The sequence below is a fragment of the Anopheles gambiae genome, chromosome 2 (genome assembly GCF_943734735.2).
Source record: "Anopheles gambiae chromosome 2, idAnoGambNW_F1_1, whole genome shotgun sequence".
Classification (NCBI taxonomy): domain Eukaryota; kingdom Metazoa; phylum Arthropoda; class Insecta; order Diptera; family Culicidae; genus Anopheles; species Anopheles gambiae.
This window is the reverse complement of record NC_064601.1, coordinates 108,224,013-108,236,796: the sequence shown is the minus strand read 5'-3', so window position 1 is coordinate 108,236,796 and position 12,784 is coordinate 108,224,013. Positions and strand designations below refer to the sequence as shown.

At 43.6% G+C, this 12,784-nt stretch overlaps 1 protein-coding gene across 8 annotated transcripts in view; it reads right to left on the bottom strand.

Moving 5' to 3' along the window:
- Positions 1-7,667: 7,667 nt before the first annotated feature.
- The window catches only part of LOC1270190 (ADP-ribosylation factor 6), a 36,088-nt gene continuing 30,971 nt past the window's right edge, over positions 7,668-12,784 (bottom strand). For all 8 annotated transcript variants that reach the window (XM_308867.5, XM_061641252.1, XM_061641253.1 and 5 more), the window contains 4 exons: positions 11,250-11,676; positions 10,996-11,151; positions 10,761-10,907; positions 7,668-10,163 (listed from right to left, as the gene is read on the bottom strand). In XM_308867.5, the coding sequence (XP_308867.4) occupies positions 10,021-10,163; positions 10,761-10,907; positions 10,996-11,151; positions 11,250-11,331 (528 nt within the window). In that variant the 5' untranslated portion in view covers positions 11,332-11,676 and the 3' untranslated portion in view covers positions 7,668-10,020. The remainder of the gene's footprint in view (positions 10,164-10,760; positions 10,908-10,995; positions 11,152-11,249; positions 11,677-12,784) is intronic.

Sequence of the window (12,784 nt, the reverse complement as noted above, 5' to 3'; positions counted from 1 at the left end):
AACCCAGGCGCCCAGCTAAACCACAATCGCGAAGAGTTTCACCCATAGCCGAAAACTACGGATTATTTCTAATACGCAAAACAGAGGGCGGAAAAGAGAAAGAGAGAGTGAGAAAGGGAAGCTTTAAGCCCTGTAGCTAGAAGCCGGATGCCTGACGCGCGTGGGATGATAATGGAACTTAACGCCATGGTAACCACGGTCACCCATACCCTAGCGGTGTGAGGCAGTGTAAAAAAGGAGGGGGAGGGGGGAAAGGAGAAATGGGAAATTCACCGTGTGCCACAGGGGGATGCCGCAAATTTCCGACATTGCTCGTTACGGAAATAGTTGAAAGTTTTGCTTGCTGTTGCTGCTGCTGCTGCTGCTGCTGCTGCTGCGACTACGTTTACCATCAACGGAGCTTTTCGGTCGTACTGCTGCTCCGAGGAAGCTTTTCCACAGGGAGGATTTGAGGCGATGTTCAGTTCCGCGTTGGTTGTTACCGTGCATTGCGTGTAAATCTTACACACACACACGCACGCGCATACCATCCTCGCTTTCACGGGGATTCACGGGGACGAATGTATTATATCTTCATTGAAGCGGCACTCCCTCCCTCGAACGAACGCCAAAAACTGTGATCCTCCCTTTACGAAATGGGAAATCCTTTTAGCCGGCGGCACTGTCACTGTTTTCCACAATGACGACGACGACGACGACGGCGACACATTTCAATTATTTCACCACGACCAAAACCACGGCGAACGAGCGTGTCGAAAATCAGCCATTTAAAACTTTACCATCCAACGCCAACGTTTGGTGGTGGACCAGGTGCATCATACAATTTCTTCTCTCTCTCTCGCCGTGTACTTCATTTCTTGCGGGAAAGGATACATGCAAAACTAAAGCCATACACATGCATCAAGCAAGCGAACAAAAAAAAAAAAGCGAACTTTACGATGACAGACAGAATGAAACGTTGTGCAAATAGTAATCACCGGGAATTCGGTGGCCAAATGTTTGTACAGACACGGTCCAGGGCGTCGTTGCCTTTTCGGTGTGCCTTTTTCTTTCATTCTTTTTTGTTAATGGAAGCTTATCATTAGATTGGAAGGAAAAGGGAAATTGGAATGCATGAAAAAAAGTCTGTTTATGTTAAAATATGCCGGGGATGCATAGATAAACGTCAACATGCATGCATATAGAGGCAGCAATGTCGTGTGAGCACTATGAGATGCAAAGGAACTAACGACGAGGCATGCGACGACGCTATTACAGGGCTGCTACAGACAGCTCAACACCGTGAGTAAATATTTCAAACCCTTTAAATACATTTCCACTATCCCAATGGCTACTCGAATAACCTGTCGTTGGTTGCTTGAACCAACGGAGGTTGTTCAAAGCCTATAAAAGAGGAACAGGTCGACGCGTTTAGAGCAAAATGACAGAACGCGGTGTATGTAATATGTTTGTCAGTTAAATAGAACATATGTTTTGTTTAGTGAAATTCTGGTACTGTATGTTGTTGTGATGCGAATGAGAAACGCGAAGAATTGACCCTCAGCAAGAGTCGCCAGGTCGTAGCGGAAGAGAAACAAACGGCAGACTTTTGGACAGAATCTTTAACACTTTGCCTACTAACCAGTCCTTCTTGCTAGTTGCTTCTGATCCAATGGTTGGGAAGCCTATGCAGACGAAGGGGGTGTTTAGCTTGGAAATCCAGGGGCTCTTTCCTATTTCGGATGTTGAAATAAAAAGTTTTAACACCAAGAACTAAGGGACCCAGTCTAAGGGACATTGCTGTCCAACAGGAATTCAAAACCGCTTTAGAAGAGTCTCTACTACCAGAAGACAGATACGAAACTACGAGCGAGAGGTGGAACGCTCTAAAAACAAAAATAATAAACTGTGCAAGAAATATACTCCCACCACGTCGTGGCAACACCAAATCTGGCTGGTTCGACGATGAATGCAGACAAGTGACCGAACGTAAGAATACTGCATACCGAGCAATGCAGCAACGGCATAGAACGCGGGCATGCGCAGAGGAATATTCACGGCTTAGACGCGAAGAGAAACGAGTTCACCGCTCCAAGAAGCATGCTTTGGAAGAGCAAAACATGCGGGAACTCGAGCAAACCAGAGAGGCGTACGGACCGACACGAAAGTTTTACCAGGCGATAGCAGGTCACCGAAACAAAGTTGTACCTAAGGTAACCTGCTGTCGCAACAAGGATGGAGATCTGGTCAGTAACCAGCCAGAGGTCCTCTCGCGGTGGGCTCAGTACTTTGATGAATTACTCAATGACCAGTTTAGCGAACAGCTAGAAGCGCCACTAGCAGATAATGTCATGCTACTGCCACCTAGCATAGATGAAACACGAAAGGCTATCCGTCGGCTGAAAAATAACAAGGCACCCGGAACCGACGGAATTGCAGCCGAACTGGTCAAGAATGGAGGTGCACGACTAGAAAACGAGATTCATCAAATTGTTACTGAGGTGTGGGATAGCGAATCGATGCCTTGTGATTGGAATCTCGGCATCATCTACCCCATATACAAGAAGGGAGATAGGTTGGACTGCAACAACTACAGGGGTATTACGGTGTTGAATACCGCCTATAAAATATTCTCCCTGATCCTTCAGGATCGCCTTGTCCCGCACGTCGAAGAGATAGTAGGAAACTATCAAAGAGGATTCCGAAACGGAAAATCAACCACTGATCAGATCTTCACCATGCGGCAGATCTTGGAGAAGATGGCTGAATACAAAAACGACACATACCATCTCTTCATAGACTTCAAAGCCGCATACGATAGCATAGCCAGGGTAAAACTGTACGACGCTATGAGCTCATTTGGAATCCCGGCCAAACTGATAAGGCTAGTTAGAATGACTATGACCAACGTCACATGCCAGGTGAGGGTGGATGGAAAACTCTCAGGACCTTTTGCTACCACCAAGGGTCTGCGCCAGGGGGACGGGCTTGCCTGTCTCCTATTCAACTTGGCGCTAGAGAGGGCCATCCGCGACTCGAGGGTGGAGACTACGGGAACCATCTTCTATAAGTCAACCCAGATCCTGGCATACGCTGATGATATAGACATCATTGGTCTGCGGCTCTCCTATGTAGCAGAAGCCTACCAAGGGATTGAGCAGGCGGCAGAGAACCTCGGATTGCAGATAAACGAGGCAAAGACCAAACTGATGGTGGCAACATCAGCGGACCTACCAATAAATAATCCAAATCTACGTAGGCGTGATGTACAGATAGGTGAACGCACTTTTGAAGTCGTCCCAGAATTCACCTATCTTGGGTCAAAGGTCAGCAACGACAACAGTATGGAAGTTGAGTTGCGCGCAAGGATGCTGGCTGCCAACCGGTCATTCTACAGCCTGAAAAAGCAGTTCACCTCAAAGAACCTGTCGCGACGGACGAAGCTGGGACTATATAGTACCTATATAGTACCAGTACTCACATACGCCTCTGAGACATGGACACTGTCCAAATCTGACGAAGCCCTCTTAGCCGCGTTCGAGAGGAAGATGCTCAGAAGGATACTTGGCCCCGTATGTGTGGAAGGACAATGGAGGAGCCGCTATAATGACGAGCTATACGAGATGTACGGCGACCTCACTGTCGTACAGCGTATTAAGCTCGCCAGGCTCCGGTGGGCTGGCCATGTTGTACGCATGGAAACGGATGACCCAGCCCGTAAAGTCTTTTTAGGCCGTCCACAAGGACAGAGGAGGCGTGGTAGGCCCAAATTGAGGTGGCAAGATGGCGTGGAGGCGTCCGCCATTAAGGCCGGGATAACGGACTGGCAGACGAAGGCGCGAGACCGTGAGCGGTTTCGGACACTCCTGAGGCAGGCCAAGACCGCAAAGCGGTTGTAGCGCCGGATAAGTAAGTAAGTAACACCAAGAACTTCTGCGTTTGAATCTTCCTTTATGGAAAACATGGCCTACTTTTACACTAAATTTTACCTCCAGAAAATTCTTGTTGTGACGTGGGAGGATTTGGAAGGATAAAACAATGATTACTTGGATTAGGACAAGAAAATTGGTGAAGGAAGAAATTTACTTTCGCGTGCGTTACAGCAATAGTTTGTCTTTTTTTTTTAATACAATTGTTATCGTTAGAAATTCGAGTCATCTACTCAATAGACTGTGCGTTACGCGTTTATTAGTGACCACTTTTTCCATAAAATTTTCAAAAGTAAGCTCAAAATGACATGCTAGCAACGAGCTTTGCCTGTTCTCTTTTATAGATCTTGATTTGCTCCATAACAAAATCTAGTGTGCTGTGTATAACAATCAGTCTGGTGCAGACATGGAAGAAGGTTTTAAGCAGTAGTAGTAAGGGAAGGAAATTAGCAAACTACAAACAAGCAAACTTCGTGATGGCCAGTTCTTCAGCCAGGAAGCAAGGAGCAGTGTGCCGAATCGAATCAAATACTGTATCATACTTATTTTTTTATTCTTATTTGGCGCAACATCCGTGGCTATCAGTGACTTATTGATTGCCAGTAGCAAGGCAATTAGTTCTCATCAATTGTTCTCAAAAAGCAGGTAAATTGTGAAAATAGACATATTCAGCCTTAGAATAGCTACAGAAAAGTGCAATTATTTGGTGAACTTTATTTACTACTTTAGACAATATAACTATGACGCTTAAATAACATTTCTCTTAAAGCCACATTTTACCCGCCTGCTTTCGATTGCTTCCTTTCAAACGCGAACCGCACACCATTCCTCAAACGTTGCACCATCAGAAAAATAATTTGTACAGCATCGTGTGCAGACAGATGGATAGACGCAAATAGTAGTAACAGTAGCCAGTCTGCAGCCACTAGCGAAAATATTGCAATATGAACGATGCTTAAAACAGCATAGCAGAGAAAAAACAACATTGCTGCTGCTACTGGGGCACATCCTATACAATGAAGGAAACCCCCACCACAGCAAGCCGCGACCGGAAACGATGTTGCCGATTTCTGTCTGGTTCAAGTGAAACAGAAATAGTTTTGCATCCTCTCAGTTTACGTTCACGATAGAGCACCGAAAGCTAGAAAAAACAGCACCACCACCACCACCGTCGACCGAGACACGGAGAGCGGAAAACGGAAACCGAACCGACGACAGTGGGTTTCCTCTTCCCGCGTTGCTTCCCGCCGGTTAGCAACGGCAGGACAGAGCAGGCTGTGCCATTCGGTACAGGAAAGCGACAAAGTCAGCTTTACGCTAGCTGCATTGAATCGTGGCACACTGTGGCCCCACGGGGGAAGTGCTGATGAGTGCTGAAGTTGTGCTTGTAGTCGGTAGCAAAGCAAAGTCGCGGCCTACCCTGGATGGAGACGCATGGTGGCGCATGGTGAATTGGCGCAATGGTTGGCGCATTTGGTACTTCGATTTGCTGCCGGCTGAAGAAAAACAAGGTTAGTGATACGGTATGATATACTGTTTTCTCCCACTTTAATTATGTTCAGCGTTACATGTGTGAGTGTGTGTATCGTCTCCACTGCAAATCCCATTAACTTCAAGCTTGATGCATTATCGTAATGAAGGATTCTGTTGTGCTTTGACGTGTTGCATAGAAGGTAAAAAGTAGCATAGGAGGAATTAGAAATCATATTAAAACACTTGAGAATTGCTAAGCCATATGAGCTTTGAATAATTTTTTATTATTTTACCATTTTTGGCTTGAAATTCATATAAAATGGCACACAAACGACCCCAGTTTTGACCTATCTTTCCACACAAAAGTTTTCCATTTTCAACAAAAACCATGCCAAATTCACCAAAGAAAGCACCTTCTCCCACCTCCTTGTAGCGGCAAGCGCGAACGGATGCTCAACACGCTCGGCTAAAGGAAATGCTCGTTATGAAAGTTTTACTCCAGTTACTCCACACGTACCAACCGTGTACTGTCAGTGCGGACCGATACCAGCCATAAGTCATGCCGAGCGTAGGCAGGGAAAACTCCCCCTCTTACAGGCACGAATAAGACACTTCCGGCCAACATTCTGACATCATTTTCGTTCGTTCATCCCGTGAATTGTTGTTAAGCCGTAACAGGCAGCCGTGACAGAACATTTGCTGTACAATTTAGCTTCTTTCCTGCGGCGGATAGAATATCCCAATTTCCTTTGGTGGTGAGGATGGAGGGGTGGATTTCGGGACCAATAGAGATAGAATTTATCAATACATCAACTACCTATGGCCTTTCCCTAGTGGTACCATAATTACCATTTTCCAAATGAGAAGCACCACATCTCCACCACCACCGGAAGCGGAAATTTCAATCACACGAAAATGATGTAAAATCCAAACAGTTGTTGTGCCGGTTTTGCGGTGACACGACGGTAAACAATTTTGGGTTTTGGAAAGGGGGAGGGGGAAGTGTTTTTGTAAAATAAAACGCTAAAATCAGTCGACAGTTATGGGGAGCCGTCTGTCACTGATATAATTCAAAATCGGAGGGCAGAAATTGTAAACCTGCTCGTTGCTGATTGGACAAACCCATAAAGGGCCACGAGATACATTCCGTTAATGTAATGTCGCACATACCATGATAATCATATAGTGTGAAACAGTTTCTTTAAAGCTTTGTCAGAAACAATTTTTTATACAATCAATAAAAACACACCAATTTGTTTTAGTTCAGAAGCAAATACACTAACCTTGCGTACAAATCGTGTTCAAATGTTGTAAAACGTTGAGCCACGCGTTGCTCTACAAGTATCGCTCTCACTTCCTCTTTCTCTCTAGCGTTTGTGCTGCCATCTAGCGGCGGGTTCACTTACATTGAAATATTACAACGCCGTTTGAAATTTCAAATCAGACGTTACATATTGAACATTTCTACTCGTGTTTCCTAAATTTGAACGTTGCACTTAACCATTCCCTTGCTTTCAAATGATTGTAAAACAATAAAAATACATAACGCTTCCATTTTTTTATTATTTCCCATTCGTTTATTCTCTGTTATTCTTACATAGTATCAATTAGTTGCTTTGTTTTTATTACTCTGTTGTTTGTTTTTTTCTCTTGTTTTCTTTCTTTTACCGTACAATAATATTTACAAAACGTTATTTCTTCTCTCTCTCTGTCTCACACAGGCAGAAATAATAAAAAATCATAATTTCTGACCGATTTTTACCCAATTCTAATTCTGCGCTTCTAAATCTAACCTCTCCTTCTCCTTTCACCTTCTCTTTTTGCGTGTTTCTGTGTGTGTTTGCGTGAGTGTATTTTGATAGTTTCTTGCATTCGCTTTTACTTGCTATCGTTCGTGTTTTGCTTCTTTGTATTAAAGCGCTTTTCACTATGCACACTCTTATGCACTTTCCCCTACATAAACGGAATTTCCTATTGAACTTTTTTTTTAACCTACACACTGTTGTCACGCCAAGAAGACCGGAAAATGAAGGCTAGGATTTTTGTTTAGAATTGTTTGCCGGTGTGGGGGAATTCGTGTGTTCTGGTGTGTCTTTATAGCGTAAATTGTGTCCTTCTGTTTTCCCCCTTTCTTAGCATAACCACAATTTTGTCAAATTTGTTATATTTGATAGCTTTACTAAATCCCTACGCAGCGGTGATTATTGTTGTTCATTGTTACTTTTCTTTCTCTCTCTCTCTTTCTCTCTCTTTCTCTCTCTCTCTCTCTCTCTCTCTCTCTCTCTCTCTTTCTCTCTCTCTCTCTCTATCGCTCATTCTTAACTCCAACGCAGGACTGTTGCCGCGGCTGCTGCTGTTACTGCTGCTGCTGCTGCTGCTGCTGCATATCTCTTTAATTGCAAACACTCTCGCACGACGCATTTTGTTGTAACTGTGTATATACAGATTTAAATGAACATTTAACAGCCAGTCAACGGTTCTTTCTGCCCGTTGGTTCGGTCACTTCCACTCCCTTGATGCTTTCCTGCTCTTTGTATGATGTTGATCGTTTCCCATTAGTTCGTGCCTTATGTTTTTCGCCTTACAATAGGGTTTAATTGTCTGTTCTTATGATTACAACACTTTTTACGGGACAGAACCTATTTATGCTATCGATTCTTCGCCCAGCAATTCGTTTCCTAACTCCTTTTTGTTTTTCTTTTGGCAAACACAAGCAACACAAACACGCAAAGCCTATGGGTCGGTGTCTCATACAATTACCACAGTATCCACTCAGTTCTATCAATCCATGTTTGTTTTCTACTGTGTTCGAGCACTTTATATCGTTGCCTTTCCCGCTGATTTGCTTCATCTTAAATGTACTTTATCGGCATATGGTTGTGAAACAGTTGTGTAAACGTGATTCCTAGGTTGTGTGGTGTTTTCATTAAGCTTCTCCCTTCAGCTAGTTCTCAATCTCTCCAGAGCAAACTACCTTTTTCTGTTCCAAAATGCGATACAATAAATAATCGACTGCAGCTACTTCCTCTGCACTGTGTGTGTTGGCGCGCAGGCTGTGTTCAATACGTTCCTACACACAGCCGCTTAAAGCTTAATGTGGAACCGATGGGAAGAACGGATGTAGTGTAGAAGGGTGTGCATCGATCTGCGATCGGTTTCGGTGTTGTGTGTAAGCTATATTTCCTTTTTTTTAATGTATTATGAAGATCTGGTTATTATTGTGTTTTAATTTTATCTACTTTTTGTTTGTTCATTCTATTTCCTTTATTATGTTTCCTACCACTTTCACAGAAAAGATCATACAAACAAAACATGGAGGAAATTTTAAGAACCATGACTATACGATCTTAACTTGCCCTTCTTATCGTAAATGTTCATTCGATGATGATGATGATGATGATGAATGCTCACCAAAAGCACGTTCGATAGAGGCAAGCAGCAAACATTCCCGCGCATCAGGCGAAATCAACACGGGTCGGGAGCGCGAATGAAAAGCGCAAATCTACAACAACTACAGCACGAGTGCGCGCAGCAATTGTGGTTCCAATTTTTTCTTATAAGGAGAAGGAGAAAGAGGAAAAATTCATTCTTTTACTAACATACTGATGCACCCAATCTGCCCGTCGATCGTTCAACGACACAGCACACACACACACAACACGGACTCACACGATTTAGAGCTCCTCTAACAAGCATTATATTGAACTATAGCCGCTTACCTTTTTGCTGTTTTAGACTTGTATACATACATATGCGCCCATACATAGCAGTGTATGTGTGTATGTATATATAGACAGAGTGAATTTTTGAATGTTTTTCTTCTTTTTTGCTTCTTTTTTCCTACGAACGATGCGAAGCACACAGTCCGCACCGTCACTCACCGCCACCGCATGCATTGGGGCGTTCGAACGGAAGATGAGCACACGTTGATCTCCCGATCGTATCAATTCGATCGTCGCATTAGAATTAGATAATTTATATAACCACATTTGTGTTTGTTGCTTCTGCTTACTATTACGGACTGCACAAACACACACACGCACACAGCAAGGAGGCCTGGCTGGATGCAACGGTCTTCAACGATCCTTCCTTTCAGCTTCATGTTTGGACAAAGAACGTGTGGGAGATGTTGAAAAAACGAGTTTTTGCTTTTATCTTGCCGTCCGTTTGTCCTAGTAGTGTATCTACTTTTGCAACAATGCCATGTTTTGCCGGCACATGGATAGATGGATGGACCTACCAACCTCCCTCTCCCTTCCTCTTGATCTCTAACGCTCTTACGTTTTTATATTTGCTTCCTGATACCATTTATGCTCCGCTATTTGTCCTACTTCGTATGAATAGTAGCGCAGAAACACAAGACCGATCGTCGATGGTGTAAGGAGGAGAAGGAGGATGGCGGGTTGTCGAGACGAGGGAGAAGCTGAAACAGGCGCTGGAGGAGGATTTCATGTGCTTTTCTGCATATGTTTAAATATATATGTATAGATGTGAGCTTGCGCGGGTGTGTGTGTGTGTTTTGTGGGATGTTCTTGCTGCTAAGACGGCTTCGCAACAACCACCACAGGGCGCTCAGCAGCAGCAGCAGGTCCGAATGGGTTGTAGTGTGCCAGTCCCGTTGCGATGCTTACAATTATTCTCATAATTTGTGGTTGGACGTTAGCCACGTTAGTCCCTCGTACAGACCGTCGCCGGTGGTGGCACAGGAGGGCTGCACGTACCAGTTCCGGTCGCGTATTCGCGTCAGGCCAAGCTTTTCCTGAATTTCGTGAGGTTTCATTGCTGAAAAGGCAAGAGGGAGGAAGGATGGTTAGAATACATTCACAGCAAAGCACAGGCAATCAAGCTAATTGGGGGGGAGGGATTGATTGGTTGGTTCGTCCGACAATGTAACGCCAATTTTCTTGAGATTGATATCAGAATTAGTGCTTTCAATGTGTCCGAAACGATTGTGATCTTCAACTATATCGCACATGAATCGGTTTAGTAATTCGTGTTGTAAAACACTTTGGACACTTCATCATGAATTGCCAGATTAAGCGGTTGGGTTGGTGCTAAGCGAAGCCAAAAAAGCGTATCTCGTCACGTAATACACGAAAAGATAGGGCCAAACACCACCAAACCAAAAGTGACCGATAGTGTAATCTAATCGCAATTTGCACTTCATATATTGCACTGGAATTTTCATTCCTCCCCAATACAATACAAAGGCCCGATTGCCAAACAGCGCCTGAAGACACCTGATAGTGATTTCCTGCTCAGCTGGCCGACCTTGTCGAGCTTTGTCTTAACCGCTCGGGAGTATTACTCAACGTGTCGGGCTATAAACCCCTTAAAAGGAACGTTACAATGCAAAAAACAACAACCCCTTTGGCTCACCTTCTGGCAGGTCTTGCTTGTTTGCAAATATCAGTATGATCGCATCCCGCATCTCGCGATCATTTATTATCCGGTGCAGCTCCTGCCGCGCTTCATCTATCCGGTCGCGGTCCGCACAGTCCACCACGAAAATTAATCCTTGAGTACCTACAAAAACGACAAGCGAATGTTGAAAACAAGATTAATACAAAACGATGATCGATACAAGAAAACAACACCCGAACAACACACTTACCCGTATAGTAGTGCCTCCATAAGGGTCGGATTTTGTCCTGCCCACCAACGTCCCACACGTTGAATTTGACGTTCTTGTACGTTACGGTTTCGACGTTGAAGCCGACCGTTGGAATTGTGGTTACCGATTGACCTAACTTTAGCTTATACAGTATAGCTGCAATGAAACAAATGAGGAAAGGGGTTTTGGCGGTTAGGAACCGAGTCTACTAAACGGTAGAACTATAAAGAATCGTTTCTTCCACTGCTACTCACTTGTTTTGCCGGCAGCATCCAGTCCCAGCATCAGGATTCGCATTTCCTTGTTGCCGAAAATTTTCGACAGCAGCTTCCCCATGTTGAGGCGGGCTTTGAACTTTGTTTCTTATCCGATAAGGTTGCCCAGAAGCAGAGGGATGGTACAAAACGGGTGGTCTTTGTGTGTGTGTGTGGGAGGAGGTGTTGTAGAAACTACCTCCAGACACACACACGGCTCTGCTGGTGCCGCTCTCTGTCTGTGTGTTGTGTGTTTGATGGCCTGTGGCGCTGCCACACACCGTACGCTTCCTCTGTCTCTTCCTCGGGCCCACGTCGTCTCCCTTTCCTCTCAGTGCACCATATTCCAGCGAGATAACGGCGGAGGAGCTGCTCTGTTTGTTGTGCGATGATGCTTAGTAGTTTGTTTGCCGATGTTCAATTCCAGCTGCAAAGACACAAGAAGCGTAGAAGAATGCTGTATTATTGATGGGGGATTGGTCATAGAGACATGCTTTTGAGTGGAAATCGATTTTTAAACAGCATCCGATGTGAAACCACAACCACTGAAGGGGGGGGGGGCTTTCAAACAGCCACATGAGCACAAGAAAACATTCCAATACCAGACGGTCACAAACCACAGCCGGATTCTAATGAATACTAAGGTTAGCTATTGCTCGTGCAACTTAATTAGAGAATGAGTAGAAAAAACGTCATGTGTTTGAGACAGCAGTAGTGGTAGAACAACGAAGATAAATGGCCTGGAATGCAAATTACCAAACAACCAACACCTAATAAATTCCTAATTAGAGAAATTAATTGAGAATGTTCCTTACTCCTTCGAAATAGAATTATTGAGTTTATATTAGTGTTGGGCTCGATACATCTTTCGTAAACATTCATTTATATGAATCTTCAGTGATGGGTGATTGGAATTTCGTATCATTAATCATCAAAGAATGGTAAATCTCCGAAGAATCGTGAGTCTACAAAGAATCATGTATCTACAAAGAAACATGAATCTATAAAGAATCGTGAATCTATAAAGAATCATGAATTTACTAAGAATCATGAATCTATAAAGAATCATGAATCTCCGACGAATCATGAATCTCCGACGAATCATGAATCTCCAAAGAATCATTAATCTCCGAAGAAACGTGAGTCTACAAAGAATCATGTATCGTCAAAGAATCAATGAGTCTACAAAGAATCATGAATCTACAAATAATTATGTATCTACAATGGTTCATTCGTATTTAATTCATAAATTATAAAGATTCATATTACACGAACAAATATGATACACGGAAGAGGCAGAATTTGCTATAAATGCACAAAATTATAATAAAACGAGCCCAGAACCACAGCGAACACAAAAACAACTTTAATATCAACGTCCAGAATCTTAAGATACTCATGTACTTACTTACTTACTTCATATAAGAGATTTGTGTATCCTTGAGTATGCATGATTCTTTAGAATGATTAATAAACCTCAAAATTCGAGGTTCAAATTCAAAGAATCAGTTTGATAATTTATTCAGATACATGAA